General features: G+C 32.8%; 1 protein-coding gene across 1 annotated transcript in view; it reads left to right on the forward strand.

The window, feature by feature from the left end:
* The first annotated feature begins 643 nt into the window (after nucleotides 1–643).
* The window catches only part of LOC127725997 (adhesion G protein-coupled receptor B1-like), a 294,287-nt gene continuing 273,502 nt past the window's right edge, over nucleotides 644–21,428 (forward strand). Inside the window, exons 1-9 of the mRNA XM_052233296.1 lie at nucleotides 644–677; nucleotides 1,000–1,248; nucleotides 2,210–2,425; nucleotides 3,026–3,175; nucleotides 5,483–5,587; nucleotides 9,418–9,509; nucleotides 12,324–12,509; nucleotides 17,999–18,073; nucleotides 21,078–21,183. Of these exons, the coding sequence (XP_052089256.1) occupies nucleotides 644–677; nucleotides 1,000–1,248; nucleotides 2,210–2,425; nucleotides 3,026–3,175; nucleotides 5,483–5,587; nucleotides 9,418–9,509; nucleotides 12,324–12,509; nucleotides 17,999–18,073; nucleotides 21,078–21,183 (1,213 nt within the window). The remainder of the gene's footprint in view (nucleotides 678–999; nucleotides 1,249–2,209; nucleotides 2,426–3,025; nucleotides 3,176–5,482; nucleotides 5,588–9,417; nucleotides 9,510–12,323; nucleotides 12,510–17,998; nucleotides 18,074–21,077; nucleotides 21,184–21,428) is intronic.

Raw genomic sequence — 21,428 nt, forward strand, 5'->3', positions numbered from 1 at the left:
CATCAGAATCTTTGGGAGAGCTGGCAGTAGAACCATGGTCTTATTCTATAACAGAAGGAAGTAAGTACTCTATCAAGCAATTGTTAAAATAAATGTGTATTACATTTGTCCAATGAACTTAGATGGACTTTCAACTGAGCTTAAATGAACTATCAACTTAAATTAGATGAACTATCAGCTGAACTTAGAGATGAACTTTCAACTGAACTTGGATGAACTTTCAAGTCAAATACATAAATTTTGCCATGTTTATGATGTCATAGTGACATGACATCATAGTGACATTGCAAGTGACTTTTCTGCACTAAAGCGTCTATAGGTTGCACTTCTGTAAATATAGACAATGCAATTCCCCATAGGAACTCCTTTTACAACTAAAATTGTGCCACTTTTACTATGCAGTTTCATTAAAAATTATATCCTAGATTGGAAAGTCTATATGCACTTCTGTTTTTCCCAAAGGTCAAAACATAGGGCTGCAACATATTTTCAACATTTATATGCCTCAAACTTCTAAGAGTTTAAACTTGTACTAAAATTCTGTACTACTCCTCCCTCCACTTTGGGTCTTCCTCAGAATTGAATTTGGCCGCCATCCATGTGTATTTATACTGGTAACATTCCCAAGTTGTATCTCTATGAGATGAAGCATAGAGATCATTTCCAGGAACCAGAAGGTAAACAAAACAAAATATCTATGAATATTAAATTTCTCCCCAAAAGAGGCATGGTTTGTAAAACAGCTGTATTTTCAAAGTGCAACCTATATTTATATTAATCTGTTCATTTATCAATATAATTAACATAATAAGTTTATTGTTTCTGCAATTTCAGTGTCCAAATAATGGCTCTCATCATACCACCTCCTTTAATAAACGAACTCAAACTTTTTGAAGAATACTATACTCTATAATGACAATAATTATAAATTCTTTATCAGGCAGATATATCTAAGGCCAAGTACTATTCTGTATTATATGACTGACTGTTATTTATTAGATGGAAAGTTACAGGTTGGACTGACAGTCAATGGACCATTCTATGAAGATGCTACTTTAACATTTACTTGCACTGCTGATATTATTGGTTCTGTTGGTCAAATCTCAGTTACATGGACATTAAACAATTCTGTTCTTAGACCTACGAGTAGATCAAGGTGGATGATCGAGAGACTGCCACCAAATCCATTGATGCCTTTCAGGGTTGTGTATCAGATAGCAGTCGATCCATTGAAAAAAAGAGATTCAGGTAAAATTTGATTTAGACATGTACTGAATTTAACTCTCCTCATTTCTTTAGTGACCACCATATATCCTTCACATCAACACAAATATTGATAAAATCAAAAAATTTAGAATTGATATAATTTCTCTTGGGAGAAAGGATATATAGATTCTACCTCCACATCTAGTTTGAAACAATCTTTCTCATCTCAGTACAGTTAAATTTCTCAACTTTAGGTGTTTTAAATCTGACTTTTTAATGTGTAGAAATAGCATATCTCATGAGATTTGCTGTTGAATCTCTAATTCAAATGATTTTTTTTTATGATATGTAAGAATGTTTTTATGTTCTTTTTTTCAATGAACTGCAGCTGTTCTGGTAATGTGCTAACTTGGCTAAGAATATAAAAAAACCTGGAATACACCATCATTGAAAAAAGTGTATAAAAGTAGAATATACAAAACATGAATTTGCTGCATATGAAATGTAGTTATCCATTTGAGGTTTTGAAAATATTGGACTTTAACACCTTCTGTCAAATTTATGAGGGGTCTTGGTGGCATGGTAGTCTAAGTAGTTCAACAACAGTATTACTAGCCTTTCAACACTATGGTAAAGTTTAACCTTGCAAGTAGGAGCTGCTTTCAACTCAGATCTCAGTTGACTAGGATTACCAGGGCACTTTGGCTGGTGACCACAATTGAGCCAAGAGTGCTGAAACAACCAGTAAATCAATTAAATTTTGAAAGATAAGAAATACACTAAATACAAAAATTAAGATGAGTAAACTATTCCAGCTATGTGGTTGAATCTATCTTCACTTAAACACAGTTTATAAGTAAAGTTTATCAGTCAAGACAAAATCAGCATTATCATTTTTGTAATAGTTTTTAAAAAATCAAGGTTTGGTATATTGACTTTGTATAAAAAAAAATACATTGATATATTACCATATTAAGTATTTAAATGTTCTATAACTCTTAAGGCAGTCTTTCCTGTAGTGTAACTGATGGGAACTTACAATCTAGCAGAAGTATTAAGATACAAGTACTTGGTAAACCAACAGTATCTATCTTTCCACTGACAGCAGCTGTTAAACAAGGGGAGACAATTACTGTACAGTGTACCATTACAAGTAATCCTACTGAAGTGAGAGATATACAGTGGTATAGAAATGGATATATGTTTGATGGAAGTCAAGGTGAGATTTTGATTTCTAGTGTTTTAGTTTTTATGGGTCCATAAATTCAATGATTTATTGGTATTTTCTAATATCAATTTTGATCTTTCTGTGTGGTGATTTTCCATCTGAAGCTACTCAACAGAGATGGATTTTTCTCAGTCAAGTATAAAAAGTTTACAATGATGTCATAAGTCCAGTGTCACTTACTTTGCTTAGGCAAGCAAAATAAACAGATTTTCCATGGTCTTTCAAACTGGAGGAAGTTTTTTTTCTTCAGAACCTTGCACTTTAATGTGATTGTAGCTGGGAAACAAAGGTTTTCAGAACCATTGACTATCTTTTAATTATTTGGGAATTTAATATAAAATCTTTGTCACCAAAAACTGTAGCAGAACAAGGGACAAGATGGCAGATCTTTTCAGAGTTAACTGATTGTGTAAAGCTTTTCAGATGTTTTAGAAAGGAGGACGTGTAATGTTTTTAAGAGCAACTATCCTTTGCCACGAAAGGTATACAAAATAATGTGTCTAAAACAAAATTTATTTTGTTTACATTGTAGTACATTATTAAATAATCATCTGGTTTGAAATAATGGTCCATCATTTGTTTTTATTTAAGATGAAGTCATTGAAGCAGTACTTGAAAGAACTAGTGAGAGACTGTTTAACAGAAATATTCAAAGGAGTGTTTTCTATGAATGTGTTGGTAGAAATGAAGCAGGAGATGGACCAAAAGTTATGTCTAATTTAACAGTATATGTAGATGGAGGTAAGATGGACCAAAAGTTATGTCTAATTTAACAGTGTATGTAGAGGGAGGTAAGATGGACCATCAGTGATGTCTAATTTAACAGTGTATGTAGAGGGAGGTAAGATGGACCAAAAGTGATGTCTTATTTAACAGTGTATGTAGAGGGAGGTAAGATGGACCATCAGTGATGTCTAATTTAACAGTATATGTAAAGGGAGGTAAGATGGACCAAAAGTGATGTCTAATTTAACAGTATATGTAAAGGGAGGTAAGATGGACCAAAAGTGATGTCTAATTTGACAGTGTATGTAAAGGGAGGTAAGATGGACCAAAAGTGATGTCTAATTTAACAGTATATGTAAAGGGAGGTAAGATGGACCAAAAGTGATGTCTAATTTAACAGTATATGTAAAGGGAGGTAAGATGGACCAAACGTTATGTCTAATTTAACAGTATATATAAAGGGAGGTAAGATGGACCAAAAGTGATGTCTAATTTGACAGTGTATATAGTGGGAGGTAAGATGGACCAAAAGTGATGTCTAATTTAACAGTATATGTAAAGGGAGGTAAGATGGACCAAACGTTATGTCTAATTTAACAGTATATATAAAGGGAGGTAAGATAGACCAAAAGTGATGTCTAATTTGACAGTGTATATAGTGGGAGGTAAGATGGACCAAAAGTTAGGTATAATTTAACAGTGTATGTAAAGGGAGGTAAGATGGACCAAAAGTGATGTCTAATTTAACAGTATATGTAAAGGGAGGTAAGATGGACCAAAAGTGATGTCTAATTTAACAGTATATGTAAAGGGAGGTAAGATCGACCAAACGTTATGTCTAATTTAACAGTATATATAAAGGGAGGTTAGATGGACCAAAAGTGATGTCTAATTTGACAGTGTATATAGTGGGAGGTAAGATGGACCAAAAGTTAGGTATAATTTAACAGTGTATGTAAAGGGAGGTAAGATGGACCAAAAGTTATGTCTAATTTAACAGTGTATGTAAAGAGAGGTAAGATGGACCATCAGTGATGTCTGATTTAACAGTGTATGTAGAGGGAGGTAAGACAGACCAAAAGTTATGTCTAATTTAACAGTATATGTAAAGGGAGGTAAGATAGACCAAAAGTGATGTCTAATTTAAGGGTGTATATAAAGGGAGGTATGATGGAAAAAAAGTTATGTCTAATTTAAAAGTATATGTAAAGGGAGGTAAGATAGACCAAAAGTGATGTCTAATTTAACAGTATATGTAAAGGGAGGTAAGATAGACCAAAAGTGATGTCTAATTTAACAGTATATATAAAGGGAGGTAAGATGGACAAAAGTTATATCTAATTTAATAGTATATGTAGAGGGAGGTAAGATAGACCAAAAGTTATGTCTAATTTAACAGTATATGTAAAGGGAGGTAAGATAGACCAAAAGTGATGTCTAATTAAACAGTATATGTAAAGGGAGGTAAGACTAACTTTTTTCTCTGGATAATTGTTAATAATTTTGATAATGCATTAGCAATTTTTATAAAAGTGACCTCATGATTTTGATTATAGCATGATGAATTTTGCTCATGAAGGATTTTAGTTCAATGGCCATCGCCATCACTTGGTGCTGATCCTAAAATTTTAGTACCATAGCATGAGTAGTGTATTAGTCCTTTTTGTCATTTGTAGTCACATGTAGCAATTTTTACCATATTTTTGTGTTTTGGGCAAAAACTAGAAGATAGCAAGAAACTCTAAACAACAAAATTTACTAACAAGAAAAAAATCTACAAATAGATAGCAAGGAGGGAATTGTCAGTCCACTTCATCCAGGAGTTATTGCCCTTGAATGACCAATTTTTGGGCAAACACTGAGATACAGATCAAATGTATACAGAAAAAATTATCAGCAATTAATACAAGATTTAAGTCATTAGAATAGCAATATTATAAACCAAAAACAATATTGGTAAATTTTATTTAACAAAAAAAGAAGATAATCAAAAACAAATTCTTATCTGCTTTCTTCAGATAGAGTGATATGGAAAAATGAATGCATTTAATTTATATGCAGTTGTCCTGATTTTTATGCTGAAACTTTATTTCAAAGTGACATTGAGGCTTTCATCACCCAGCAAATTATCACACTTCACTGCCAGTTTTTAATATATCCCATAACACCAGTTTGAGTGGCATTCTTTACCATATGTTGTTCACACTAAAATATTATTTGAACAAGGTAGGTAAAAGAGTTAATGTGTATCCATGTTCTCAATGTTTTCTTATTGTAACTATTGTGGAATTCAATAATGTGATATTTTTTCTTTCATTTTAGAATCGCTCCAAATTTGCCCTGCTAATGTTGATAAATTTGGAACAAGATGGGAAGAGACCATTGATGGTATTATTGTTACAAAGTCATGCACTGGAAACCAAACAGGTATTATTGTTACAAAGTCATGCACTGGAAACCAAACAGGTAAAACACATGTATTTACAAGAGAACAACACATGCTTCATATATATATTTTACAATATAAAGAGAAAAAGGTCAACAAAAGAGTCCAATTTGTGCTGACTTACCATCCTATTGACAAGTTCTCACACATTATCCTCTAATATTGGAAAGAAATCAAAAACATCCTAAACTACTGTAAATTCAGAAATTATTGTGAGGTTTTTATTAATGCCAATAACACGACTGTATGAGTATTGCAATAATAAAAACTTGCATTCTGAATTCTGTACATATATTTGTATTTAGATTTTCCCAAAATTGTCATAATTTCGCATTTTTTGTCCATTCTTTAAAAATCACAATAATAAATGCAAGCATTAACTTCTGAATTTACAGAAACCAAGATAGATCTTCCCTGAGCCACCTAAACTGGCTTTCTGTAGGCCCAAAAAAGCCTTAAAGAATTGCTGATGAGAGATGATTTATCCTCTTAAATCAAGCTTTTCATCTTTGGGCTCTTGCAAGGGTTGTGGGAACAAACAATGTCTGACTTGCTGGTGAGAGCTGATTTATTCTCTAAATTAGGGTCTTCATCTGTGGGCTCTTGCAAGGGTTGTGGGAACAAATGATGTCTGACTTGCTGGTGAGAGCTGATTAATTCTCTAAATCGGGCTCTTCAGCTGTGGGCTTTTGCAAGGGTTTCCCTGGCCACACTAAAGCAGATCTCAGTTGACTGACTATTACCATTATAGACCACAACACTGTTTGGTCTATGGAGGAGAGAGTCACTTGGGGAAAGATTTTTGACAGGAAAGTTACAAGTGTTGGCACCAATAGCGATCAATGAAAAAATGTAGTTCTTATCATGCTGTGGTATTCACTGGGTTGTATAAATACACAGGCTCTGTTGTAACTATTTAACCTTCCTCTTCATTGAAATTTTAGAATTATACCAGTTCAGATGGAACAGTGCTATTGATTGGGGATGTATATCTATGCATTCTCTGTTGTAATTACTGAACTTTCATCACCTGTGAAATTTTAGAATTATACCGGCTTTTTTTTATTTATATAACATAAAGATTGTTTTAGTTTAATCAGAAAAGATTGATATGATCCATTTTACATCATCATGATTATACTGATGACTGAGATCTGTTATATTCTTTCCATTTTTTAAAAGTTTTTGGTGTTGTTTTGTACACTTTTTAGGCATATATATGTTTTATTTATTGTGTACAATATCGTTTCTCATAACTATCCAGTGCCATGTAAGAAGGATCATTGACTAGTATCTAGACATTTTATATATTTATGTGTGTTGAAGTTACATTCGTAGGCATTTATACAAATTAATTTAGTAACTGCAGCAGTTCATTTTCAAACTGATCCATGCCAAGATAGATTGAATGTTGATTGTTGCTATTTTCAGACTTTATATAAATATATATATCCTATATTTCAGTTTTACAAAAGAGCAAATTGAGTAAATTTTAACAGAGGAAAATGTGTAATTATCTCCTGACCAAGAAAATGGAGGCCTTGCATGGGGTTATCTAGAAAATAATAGTTTGAGCAGTAATTAAATATGTGGACATGAATAAGAGATGTGGTGTTTATGTCATTGAATGCTTTACATCACATCAATGAATGTGAATGAGAAAGCAACCTAATGTAAAAAAAAATAACCAGAATATGTCCCTAAAAAACATTAACTTTTAATTGGCATTTAAAGGGGCATTAGCTTCATGATATAGAAAAAAATAAAATATGATTTTTTTTTGTTTAATCATTATTGAAAGTGAAATAGTGATATAATTATTCGCTTTTGGCAGCCTGTTTGGTTCAGTTTTGTCAGAATAAGCAAAGAAACATCGCTAATTTCGACCTCATTAAATCCGTATTCATGTGAACTTCAATTGAACCCCTTAGCTAGAGATGAGTTACGCATGAACTAGGTGTTTTAAGCTATTAAAAAGAAAAGAATGTCAACATTGGAAGTGAAACAAGGTAAACCATTTGGTTGAATAATTCGATCTACAAAAACTCATTTTTATACAGGTAAAATTAATTATTAACATATTTTTGTCTCGCCTTGACAGAGTCAAAAAGCGAGACATAGGTATGCTGTATCTGGCGACGGCGGCGGCAGCGTCAACACTGTATTAGTTTGTGATTAGGTCTAGTTCATGGTGAACCACTAGTGGTAGGTCAATGATATTTGGTATATATGCAGTTGTATTTCATTACCATAGAGATTATTTGGCCCCGCCCCCTCAGGCAAGGTCTATTGACTTTGAAACTTTTCATAGTTTACATGTATTAGTTTGTGATTAGGTCAATTTATGGGGAACCACTAGTGGTAGGTCAATGATATTTGGTATGCAGTTGTATAAGCATTGGCATATCTCATTTCCATGGAGATTATTTGGCTCTGCCCCCTCAGTCATGGTCTATTTACTTTGAAACTTTTGCTTAGTTTACATGTATTAGTTTGTGATTAGATCAGTTTAAGATGAACTGCTAATGTTAAGTCAATGATATTTGGTATGCAAATTTATTGGCATTTGCAAGTATCGTTTCCATGGAGATTATATAGCCCACCCCTGATCATGGTTCATTGACTTTGAAACTTTTACATAGTTTACAAGTTAATGTTTGTGTTTAGGTTTGTTTAAAGGGAACGACTTATAATAAGTCAATAGCATTTGGTATGCAGTTGTATTAGCATTGGCACATCTCATTCCATGGAGATTGTTTAGCCATGTACCTTCAGTCATGGTTCATCGACTTTGAATATTTGCATAACTTGCATGTTAAAGTATTGCTATTTTAACTTCAACATTTGCATTATCAAAATTACAAAAAGGCGAGACATATCTCTGTGATAACAGTTTATTTAAACCTTTAATATGAAATCAAACAGACCTAGAAAAATCAAATTGCACGACTTCGCTATCTATTTATATCTATGTTTATGTTTATATCAGGTTATATGACCGTCGGCAGTCTTTGGAGGTCACCTCAATGGTTAATTAGATGGCCTTTAGACTAAAATACACACGAAATGCTGATACATATTATAGACCCGTGCATCGTAAATTGTTTATTTAAGACTTTTTATTATTTGGATATACGTTTTAGTTTGTTATAAATCAAATATGAGAATTTGAGTCAAATCGGTGAACATGAATTTGACAGCTAATGCCCCTTTAAATTGCTACTTTTAAAAAAAAATTTCACTCTGGAACATTCACTACCAAAAGAATTTTTTTATTTCAGACAAAAAAAGCAAAAATAAAAGTGCTGGTAAATAAAGCTACAAAAGCTATGTTTAAAGTTGTGAGAAACAGTAGAGTACATTATCTTTGGATGAATGTTCCTGAAATCTATTTGACAAGATAATAGAATCTTTTGCCTCTTACCTTTTTTGGATGCACTCGTGATATTTTTAAGAGGTCATAAAAATAAATAGTTAATTTCATGAATAAATAAGTGAATTTTGAAAGAAAAAATACATTGTATTTTTGTGATGCCATTTGTTAACAAATGCAAAAATGTTACTTGCCAAAACTAGGTATTAGGTATGCATGAATTAGAAAGGAAAATAAAAACAAAGGAATGAATGATACTGCAAATAATTTCATGATGTTTAAGAAGTAATTAATTCATGTGGTCTTGAATATATATTGATTTTACCACTGGTTGGCTCTTTATGTTAAATTTTCTACCACAAGCCATAATTACCCTTAGAAACAATGCTGTTGATAAATATAGTATGTCATTGATTTCATTTATGGGACATTTTACAGGTGAAGTGTCAAGAGTGTGTGATGAGGGTAAATGGGGAGAACCTGATTACAGTACTTGTGTTTTGAAAGAATTAGTGTCCATTGAAGAAGAGGTTAGAATTTTACATTTAAGTGACTTCTCTGCTATTACCAAGGAGTTTTTTGGTTTCTTTGTGCATATACGATGGAAGATGCAGAAATGCAAATAGATATTTTATTGAAACCTAATCAGTAATCAAAGTAATTTGAATGAAACAGGATTAGTGGGAAATAAACATTGATTCCAAAAAGACAGCTATAAAAAGGGCCCTCTGTTTAATCAATGAAGGCCTATAGTAATCAGCATGTTCATCCATCACAAATAGTTTAGGCTTTCTAACTTTCAAAACCCTTAGAGTTCTGTAATGAAAATTAAGATGATTATTCACCACTACTAGGAGGTGTGTCAAGTACAAAGAAGAAATCTGCACAGTGAAAGTCATCATCAAAAACTCAGTTTAGTCACCCTTTTACAGAGATAATAAAATCCTATCAGCTCTCTTTCTTTCAAACCCTTAGGAGTTGGATAATGAAAGTTGGTCTGATAATTTATCACAATTAGAAGGTGTGTCATGTACAAGGAAGAGAAACCAAACAGTGACAATCATGGTCAAACACTTCATTCAACTAAGTCATCCCTGTGTGTCTGTACAAAAGTCAACATTCAAGCACCTCAATTATGGGATGAACTAGTTGTGCATCAGACAGTTACTGCACTTTAGCTGTATAAGCTAATTTACTTGTTTACTCCAGTAGGATCCTATGTGATGGCCCCTATCATCATCCTGTAGTTTTTTTACCAAATTTAAATTTAAAGAAAATTTTGGCCATAAACTGTGATTCATAACAGTACAGGAATAAGTCTGCTATCAAAGGGGCACAATTGGTGCCCATATGAATACCTACAACCTGTCAATAAACTTTATTGCAGAAACATACATAAATTTTGTCAAGAAGAAAATTTACAGCTTTAATCATCTCATCACACATCAAGTAAGTATATCTAGCATATTTACCTTTCTCATTAGTGAAAAAGGTTTTATATGAGTTGCAGCAAATAAATTTGAAATCAGATAACCATCTAATTTAATAAGAAAACTTTTGTTTGATAAGAAGTGGAAGTGTTGTATAAAGAGTGGAAAAGTCAAAACTGTCGCCCTTATCAATTTCCATCAAAAGCAATTAATTTTACACTCTAGAAATAGTTAATTCCACTATTTTCATATGTTTTATTACTAAGTTAATGATAAGTTTTTTGATACCATTAGTTGTTAAGGAACTAGTTAAAAAAACTGAAAGATTAGTAGTAGAACGTTTACTAGATGTAGAGATTAAACCATATTTTACAGGTTTTAATGTTGTTTAGGTAACCAATACATTTTGGGGACCTACAAATGAGCAGGCCTTAAAGGGGCACTAGCTACAAGATATATTAAAAATATCAAATATGATTTTTTTTGTTCAATCATTAATGAAAGTGAAATAGTGAAATAATATATCACTTTTAGCAGCCAGTATGGTTCAATTTTGTCAAAATAAGCTAAGAAACATTGATGATGAATTATTCACTTGCAAGTGAATAATTCAACCTCATTGAATCCGTATTCATGTGAACTTCAATGTAACCCCTTAGCTAGAGATGGATACCGCATGCATTGTGCGTGTTCAATTATTTAAAGGAAAAGAATGTCAACATTGAAAGTGAAACAAAGGTAAATCATTTGGTTGACTGATTCGATCCACAAAAAATCATTCTTATACAGGTAAAAAACGATGATTAACATATATTTTTAATCTATAATATGAAATTAAACAGACATAGAAAAATCTAAATGCACGAGTCTGATATCTATTTATATTTATATTTATGTTTATATCGCTTATATGGCAATCGGAGGTCTTCAGGGGTCAACTCGACAGTTAATTAGATGGCGTCTGGACTAAAATACACACGAAACGAAGCTACATATTATGGAGCCCATGCTTGTATATTGTTTATTTAAGACTTTTTAGCTCACCTGGCCCAAAAGGCCAAGTGATCATTTCTCATCACTTGTCGTCCGGCGTCGTCGTCCATCGTTGTCATCGTCGTCGTTAACTTTTTACATTTTGAACTTCTTCTGGAGAACCACTGAATGGAATAAAACCAAACATGGCATGAATGTTCCTTATGAGGTGCTGACCAAGTGTTGTTACTTTGTAGCTGATCCATCATCCAAGATGGCCGCCAGCGGGGGTCTTAGTTTAACATAGGACCGTATGGACAATACATACAAATGTCTTCTTTTAGAGAACCACTGAATGGAATGAAACCAAACATGGCATGAATGTTCCTTATGAGGTGCTGACCAAGTGTTGTTACTTTGTAGCTGATCCGTCATCCAAGATGGCTGCCAGCGGGGGTCTTAGTTTAACATAGGACCGTATGGACAATACATACAAATGTCTTCCTTTAGAGAACCACTGAATGGAATGAAACCAAACATGGCATGAATGTTCTTTATGAGGTGCTGACCAAGTGTTGTTACTTTGTAGCTGATCCATCATCCAAGATGGCCGCCAGCGGGGGTCTTAGTTTAACATAGGACCGTATGGACAATACATACAAATGTCTTTCTTTAGAGAACCACTGAATGGAATGAAACCAAACATGGCATGAATGTTTAGAGTAATATTTTGAGCTTAAATGGTCCGGGACCCCCTATTTTTTTCCGAACAATTTGATTCACTCAAAGATTAAAATAACAAAAAATACGCCACTTCTGACAGAAACTTCGAATAGGCCCGAGCCACCTTAAAGACTTCCATAGTATGTTATTTGACTTTTATTGTCTCATAAGCATTACACTACATCTGTTTCTGTCTCATGTTTTTCCATTTATAAACAGGCTGACAAGTTGACAGAGGGGGTAGAAAAAGAGGTTGTTGATGACATTTTAAAGAAATTAACAAACGTCACCAAAAAAGAAAATAAATTGACATCTGGTGATCTAACTGCAGCATCAAGTGTCTTACTTAGTGTAGCTGATCATGCTAAAGAACGAGTAGAGACAGTGTCATCTGATCAGTTAGAGGTTTGTAGCATTACTAAGTGTGGCTGATCATGCTAAAGAACAAGTAGAGACAGTGTCATCTGATCAGTTGGAGGTTTGTAGCATTACTAAGTGTGGCTGATCATGCTAAAGAACAAGTAGAGACAGTGTCATCTGATCAGTTAGAGGTTTGTAGCATTACTAAGTGTGGCTGATCATGCTAAAGAACGAGTAGAGACAGTGTCTTCTGATCAGCTAGAGGTTTGTAGCATAATTAGTGTGGCTGATCATGCTAAAGAACGAGTAGAGACAGTGTCTTCTGATCAGCTGGAGGTTTGTAGCATTACTTAGTGTAGCTGATCATGCTAAAGAACGAGTAGAGACAGTGTCTTCTGATCAGCTGGAGGTTTGTAGCATTACTAAGTGTGGCTGATCATGCTAAAGAACAAATAGAGATAGTGTCTTCTGATCAGCTGGAGGTTTGTAGCATTACTTATTGTAGCTGATCATGCTAAAGAACAAATAGAGACAGTGTCTTCTGATCAGCTGGAGGTTTGTAGCATTACTAAGTGTGGCTGATCATGCTAAAGAACAAATAGAGATAGTGTCTTCTGATCAGCTGGAGGTTTGTAGCATTACTTAGTGTATCTGATCATGCTAAAGAACAAATAGAGACAGTGTCTTCTGATCAGCTGGAGGTTTGAAGCATTACTTAGTGTAGCTGATCATGCTAAAGAACGAGTAGAGACAGTGTCTTCTGATCAGCTGGAGGTTTGTAGCATTACTAAGTGTGGCTGATCATGCTAAAGAACAAATAGAGATAGTGTCTTCTGATCAGCTGGAGGTTTGTAGCATTACTTAGTGTAGCTGATCATGCTAAAGAACAAATAGAGACAGTGTCTTCTGATCAGCTGGAGGTTTGTAGCATTACTTTGTGTAGCTGATCATGCTAAAGAACAAGTAGAGACAGTGTCATCTGATCAGTTGGAGGTTTGTAGCATTACTAAGTGTGGCTGATCATGCTAAAGAACAAGTAGAGACAGTGTCATCTGATCAGTTAGAGGTTTGTAGCATTACTAAGTGTGGCTGATCATGCTAAAGAACGAGTAGAGACAGTGTCTTCTGATCAGCTAGAGGTTTGTAGCATAATTAGTGTGGCTGATCATGCTAAAGAACGAGTAGAGACAGTGTCTTCTGATCAGCTGGAGGTTTGTAGCATTACTTAGTGTAGCTGATCATGCTAAAGAACGAGTAGAGACAGTGTCTTCTGATCAGCTAGAGGTTTGTAGCATTACTAAGTGTGGCTGATCATGCTAAAGAACAAATAGAGATAGTGTCTTCTGATCAGCTGGAGGTTTGTAGCATTACTTAGTGTAGCTGATCATGCTAAAGAACAAATAGAGACAGTGTCTTCTGATCAGCTGGAGGTTTGTAGCATTACTTAGTGTAGCTGATCATGCTAAAGAACGAGTAGAGACAGTGTCATTTGATCAGTTAGAAGTTTGTAGCATTACTAAGTGTGGCTGATCATGCTAAAGAACGAGTAGAGACAGTGTCTTCTGATCAGTATGGCTGATCATTTTAAAACACAGGAAGAAACATTGTCTTCTTGTCAGCTTGCAACACAGGGGACATACAAATACTGGTTGTCCATCTGTCCGTCCTGTTGTGTAAATGCTCTCATGTATACAATTCTTGCCAGATTTTTATAAATTTTACATCATAAGTTTATTGAAACAGAGTGCTCCTTTCATAGAATCTTCCATAACATATATTTTTAATGGAATGATTGATACAGGTATTTATCCATGTGTTTAAAAAAATGCCAGGTAGCTCCTATTTTCAAATGAGGTGAAAAAAATTAAGCTAACAATTACAGACCAATATCTGTTCTGCCAACATTAATTGAGAGACATGTATCTAAACATCTGTATGATTATTTAACTAAGTTTCAAATTTTACACCCTTCCCAGTCTGGTTTTAGACCTAACCATTCATGTCAAACTGTCCTCATTAATATCATTGAAAAAATTGGCTACATGAAATGAATAATGGAAATAATATTGAGAATAATATTCTCCAAAAATCATCAATTGAAAAACTTTTAGGTGTTAGAATTGACTCTAATCTGTTATGGACAGGCCATGTTAATTACTTATGTTCATCAATATCATCTAGTCTTCATTTACTCTCTAAGATCAAGAAATTTCAAAATAATTTGATTCAAGGAATTTTTTTTATAATGGTTATATTCTCCCACTGATAGATTATTGTTTTATTATTTGGAGTGGTTGTGCTAAAAATGAGCTAGTAAGAATAATAAAATTGCAGAAAAGGGCTGCAAGATTAACTTTAGATGCTGATCCACTTTCAGCATCAGCACCTCTGTTTAAACAGTTTGATTGGATGACAGTAGAGAATAGAATCTCATACCATCAATCTGTTTTGATGCAGAAATGCCTTAAGAATGAAGCCCCTGTATATTTAACTGAAAAATTTAAAGAAATGCCAGAAATAAATCAATATTGTTGGAGGAATACATCTTGCAAAAAAATGCAAGTCCCAAAAGCCAAAACAGAGCTGTATAAGAAATCTTTTATATATTCAGGATCTGTTTTATGGAATAACTTTATACAAATATCCCTGAAAAAATCTACCTCAAGTACAAGCTTATTAAAAAAAAATGTAAAAAATTTATTTTTGGAACATTAAGAAGCTGTGTAATTTTATGTGCATAATAATTTTTCACAAACTTACCTAAACTTTAAATATTGTTGAGGTAATTTGAATGATGCCAATACTATATGAATTCATCCTTTTTACCTGTTTTGAAAATTGTATATTTCATAACTTGTTTGATTATTTTGTAATTCTTTGTTTGTTATATTTCAGTGTGTTTCATGAGAGCCTCAGGGAAGATTAGTTTTATAGCTAACTGTGTAACCCTCTTTAAAAAAATTATTAATATTATTATTATTATTATTATTATTATTATTATTATATCAGCAGTGTCTTGAACAAGTTTGAAAATAAGTGCAGTTCAACAATTTTAATCTAAGTACTGAAGTACTGAACATCGGATGACCGCAAGTTCTGGTGGATAGTCACAGGCACTTTTCTCAGAAAAAATAAAATATCTCTATATCTGAATGTTAGGTTAAGGTACATAGATTTTTTTTTGTGAGACAAGTTCCTGTGTGGATGATGAATGAATGACAGAGAATTCAACCTAACAATAATAATTATTATATTGTAGTATGTGATATAATCATGGGACAATCTTTGTTATCAGTATAATCTGGTTTGTTGTTATATATTATATTAATATTTGTACAACAGTTATATATATAGCAGATCATCTTAATAACTCTACCGGCAAATTTTCATCCATTTATACCAACATTCTATTTTACTATTCTAATAATAGTGCAGTGCAAGTACATGGTGGACACTCTTCTGTAATAATTCGTTTTTCTAATAGGTTTTATTTGAGTAGGCATTCATATTTCTCCCGCTAATGAATATGTATTGATGAAATTAATATATAACAAGTGATAAGAGATATTCATCTGCAAACACAATTTTTCAATACGTGTGCATAGATATTAATTGGTTTTTTTACTTATATATATATATATATTTCTCACGACAAAACATTTTCATATTATTTATTATGTTCTTAAAAAATATTTTCATGAGTATTCATTGAAGAAATGAATTTATAACATGCGATAAGGAATGTATTTTGGCACTCTATAATATCCACGTATTTATACAAAATACGTTCGGTTATCATTCATAAATGCAAGTCACGTGGGTAGAAATGTCTGCGGCAACATAACACAGGAATGCCCTCAAGGTCATCCGCTGTAAAAATGGTTATTCCCCTTGCAAGTATTAATTATATGGAAAATTGCATTGTTAGCTGTCTCATGTGCATAATTCTTGCCAGATTGTTATGAAAATTATATCATAGGTTTCTATTAGCAATGTCTCGGACAAGTAAGAAAATCAGTGCCGATCAACTGTTTTGAAAAGAGTTATGCCCTTTGGAAATATTAAATTATAGAGAAAATTTCATTGCATTTGCTCTCAAGCCTTTATTTTTCTAAAATATTTATAAAAAGAATTAAAAGAACAAAAAAAAATATTTTTTAGTTATTGCCCTTTTATTATTCTTTTATTAGGACTTTGTTGTAGCTCTGAATTGTTAATCTTGTTTGTAGGACTTTGCTGTAGCTCTGAATAGTAACCTTGTATGTAGGACTTTGCTGTAGCTCTGAATAGTAACCTTTTTTGTAGGACTTTGTTGTAGCTCTGAATTGTTAATCTTGTTTATAGAACTTTGTTAAAGCTTTGAATTGTTAATCTTATAAGAGGACTTTTTTGTAGCTCTGAATTAGCAATTGTTTGTTGCTGTAGCTCTGTTAATCTTATTTGTTGTTGTTGTAGCTCTGAAATGTTAATCTTATACGTGGACTTTGTTGTAGCTCTGTTAATCTTGTTTGTGATTGTAGCTCTGTTAATCTTGTTTGTGATTGTAGCTCTGTTAATTTTGTTTGTTTGCTGTAGCTTTGTTATTAAATCTTATTTGTTGTTGTAGCTCTGAAATGTTAATTCTTATATGTTGACTTCGTTGTAGCTATGAATTGTTAATCTTGTTTGTTGCTGTAGCTCTGTTAATCTTATTTGTTGTTGTAGCTATGAATTGTTAATCTTATAAGAGGACTTTTTTGTAGCTCTGAATTGTTAATTTTATTTGAAGACTTTGTTGTAGCTCTGTTAATCTTGTTTGTTGCTGTAGCTCTGTTAATCTTATTTGTTGTTGTTGTAGCTCTGAAATGTTAATCTTATATGTGGACTTTGTTGTAGCTCTGTTAATCTTGTTTGTGATTGTAGCTCTGTTAATCTGGTTTGTGATTGTAGCTCTGTTAATCTTGTTTGTGATTGTAGCTCTGTTAATCTTGTTTCTTTGCTGTAGCTCTGTTAATCTTATTTGTTGTTGTAGCTCTGAAATGTTAATTCTTATATGTTGACTTTGTTGTAGCTATGAATGGTTTATCTTGTTTGTTGCTGTAGCTCTGTTAATCTTATTTGTTGTTGTAGCTCTGAAATGTTAATCTTATATGTGGACTTTGCTCTAGCTCTGTTAATCTTGTTTGTTGTTGTAGCTATGTTAATTTTATTTGTTGTTGTAGGTCTGAAATGTTAATTCTTATATATGGACTTTGATCTAGCTCTGAATTGTTAATCTTTTTGAGAACTTTGTTGTAGCTATGAATTGTTAAGCTTGTTTGATGTTGTAGCTCTGTTAATCTTTTTTGTTGTTGTAGCTCTGAAATGTTAATCTTATATGTGGACTTTGTTGTAGCTCTGAAATGTTAATCTTTTTTAAGGACTTTGTTGTAGCTCTGAATTGTTAATCTTATTTTTGGACTTTGTAGCTTTGAATTATTAATCTTGTTTGTTGTTGTAGCTCTGTTAATATTGTTTGTTGTTGTAGAGCCCTTAATTGTTAATCATATTTGTAGGACTTTGTTGAAGCTACTAATAATATCTTATATGATGAAAAGAAGGAAGATTGGAATCAATTAAAAACCAAACAGGTAATTGTTTTACTTATTGCAAGCCCTTTTTGAGCTTTTGTCATTGCAAATATTGACATAAGACTCGACATACTTTTATATTCATGATAACTTCTTCTTTTTGTGACTTTGACCTTTTACATCAAGGTTAAAGTACATGATTTTTTTTAACATTAGCCTGTCCCCAATAAAATGTTTTTTATCCTTTAAGGGAGTACACCTAAGGAAGTTAACTCTTTAAAATTCAGCTGAATGTTTTAATAACATACTATTAGTAAAGAGACATCATGCTTCTCAATGATCAAAATTAGTGTTTGTCAAACTTCTATATATATCCAACGGAATTATTCCTGTAAATTGTGTGGTTCAAATTCCTTGAATTTCTTATGCTTTTGTCAACAGGTCAGAGAAAATGTTTTGTCAATATTTTATGAAAATTAAAAGAGCCAAATCTATTTTAGTCAAAGTGTTGGGTACCCCTTAATATAAGCTTTTGATGCATGGCACATGGGTGCAGCCCCTCAAGACTATAAGCCACATACCATGGTATGGGACCCTGACCTCTGACCTTCAAAGTCAAATAATTGATTTTTTTGAAGGGAGACATTAATTTCAGTCCAATAAAACAGTTCCACCTAGTTCTAGAATGTAGTGATATTTTACTTTATTCAAAAGGCTTTTAGACTTAGGCAATTTGGAGCTTGACATAGCATATAAACTCTTGTTTATTACTAACCTTTCTGTCTCAGTTATGTAACCCCCAATCTGATTTATATATATGTAGGACTCAAATCTATGGTGGGTTCCAAATCTATGGCAGACTCCTAATCTATGGCAAATGTGACGTTACAAACGTCAAACAAAACAAATCTATGGCAGATTTTTGTTTTCTCCAAATCTATGGCAGATTTTAAAATTGAGTAATTTTCTGGGAAAAAGAGTAACATATAACGCCACAATTGAATAATGCCATATTACAACGTCGCCGCCGCTAAGGATGGCGTAACCCAGAGATTTGAACACAACAACACTTCAACAATTTGCGGATGGTTTAAATGAAGATGTGACCTATTATCCGAAAGAAGGGCAAAATGTGCTGTACCGGCCGAATCTCGCGATGAATAAGGGCACAGCTGTTTTACCGGTACCGAATATTTAAAAAATATTTTACCGTCTACGGCTGCCAAAGTTTATGAAGTGAAAGATAAAATTACCGGATACCAATTTGATTTAAATCGTCCTCAAATAAAAAAGATGTATTAACGATGACAGAAATATTATGTGAAAATTCAAACTGTTTATCTTTATTTTAGTTTTTTTATTAAAAAAATGCCCTCTTGTTTGTTAAGGGACTTACTAGTTGGTTTAATAAATGGGTTAAACAGGTACCATTATTTCAATCTTGAAGTCCGTATTAAGGTATATGAATTCATGATTTAAGAAATTGTTTTGATTGCCATCACGATTTGGTTGAACATTATGGAATATTTATTTCACAACTGTTTATATACATGCTCAAATTGTTGTACATTTCAACTTGTTTAAGACAAGTAATTAGTCGTATATGGACTACATTGTTTGTCATTTGCCAAAAAATTTGCCATAGATTTGGAAACAACAAAAATCCACCATAGATTAGGAAATTACAAATCTTGCCATAGATTAGGATTGTAAATAATCTGCCATAGATTTGGGATGGGATGACGTCACATTTCCAATAGATTAGGAATCTGCCATAGATTTGGAACCCACCATAGATTTGAGTCCTTCATATATATAAAGGATGGCCTTTAAGATACATTTGAATTGGGTTTTCTGAAGGAAAAATCCAGTTTAATTTGGTGAAGTACGGTGGAGGGGGGGCAGCTGCCGACAGTTTCCATTGAATAACATATGAACCGTTCAACCAATGCTTTTCAAATTTTAATATGTTGTTACTGATGACAAAATTGGAGTCAAGTTTAATACAGACGAATTTTACTTTTACCATTCAGGAGTTATTGCCCTTAATATGTTGGAAAATGACACTTTATGTAGTTTAAATTCTGAACCATTCAACCAATACTTTTCAAATTTTAATATGTTGTTACTGATGACAAAATTGGAGTCAAGTATAATAAAGACGAATTTTACTTTTACCATTCAGGAGTTATTGCCCTTAATATGTTGGAAAATGACACATTATGTAGTTTAAATTCTGAACCATTCAACCAATACTTTTCAAATTTTAATATGTTGTTACTGATGACAAAATTGGAGTCAAGTATAATAAAGACGAATTTTACTTTTACCATTCAGGAGTTATTGCCCTTAATATGTTGGAAAATGACACTGTATGTTGTTTAAATTCTGAACCATTCAACCAATACTTTTCAAATTTTAATATTTTTTTCTGATGACAAAATAGAGGTTAATTTCAAATTGATAATTTCCAATTTTGCAGTTCAAGAGTTATGGGGTTTGATAGATTGGAAAATAGACACAGGACGTGGCAGGCTAACAAGTCTGAAACAGCTTTCAAAATACAGAAAACCTGGTTTGCTGTCAATTTGACGGCTCATTTCTTATTCTTTGTTCATCTAACCAATATCAAATAACAACATGTAACTTCATACAGAAATATAGTTATTGTTGGATTATTAAGTTTTCTTTATTTTAAATAAACACCTGTATAATTTTTATGCCCCTGCTGTAGGCAACAGGGGTATTAAGTGTTACCCTTGACCATCCATCCTTCCTTCCATCCCATTTTCATTTCCGCACTCTAACTTAAGTTTGCCTCATCCAAATTTTATAAAACTTATACACAATGCTAAGAATCAAAAGTTGCAGACAGAGTTCGAATTTGGGCAGCAAGTCACTTGCCCTTCTAGAGTTATGCCCCTTTTTAACTTTGATTCTTAAAATTGCAAAGCTTGAGTGGAGGAATTCGTGTCCTCAGACACATTCTTCTTTTATTTAGAAATGAACCTGCATATGAAAATGTAATAGTTATTATTGTAAGATGTATATCCATTTATTGCAGTCAACTGGTGTAACCACAGTGCTAAAAGCTATTCAAAATTATAATGATGCATATTCTCAAAGTCAGGATAAACAGTTTAAAACAATTATACAGAAGGATAATTTAGGTGAGAATTTAATTATTTCTTCCTTCTTAAAGCATACAAAATGATTGTTTCCCTGTCAATCTGTTGGGAGTACATGTTTGTCAACTTCATTTTTCATTAAGACAGGTGTTGTACAGTGACCAAAAAACAATTTTATGAACAAAAGTATTACCCCATGTCACTCACAGTCCTGGACACCAATTAATTTTGGAAACCATTTTTTTTTGCAAAAAAGGTGTATTTAGAATGCCAGAAATTCTGGCATT

Source organism: Mytilus californianus, unplaced genomic scaffold (assembly GCF_021869535.1).
Source record: "Mytilus californianus isolate M0D057914Y unplaced genomic scaffold, xbMytCali1.0.p SCAF_15, whole genome shotgun sequence".
Classification (NCBI taxonomy): Eukaryota; Metazoa; Mollusca; class Bivalvia; order Mytilida; family Mytilidae; genus Mytilus; species Mytilus californianus.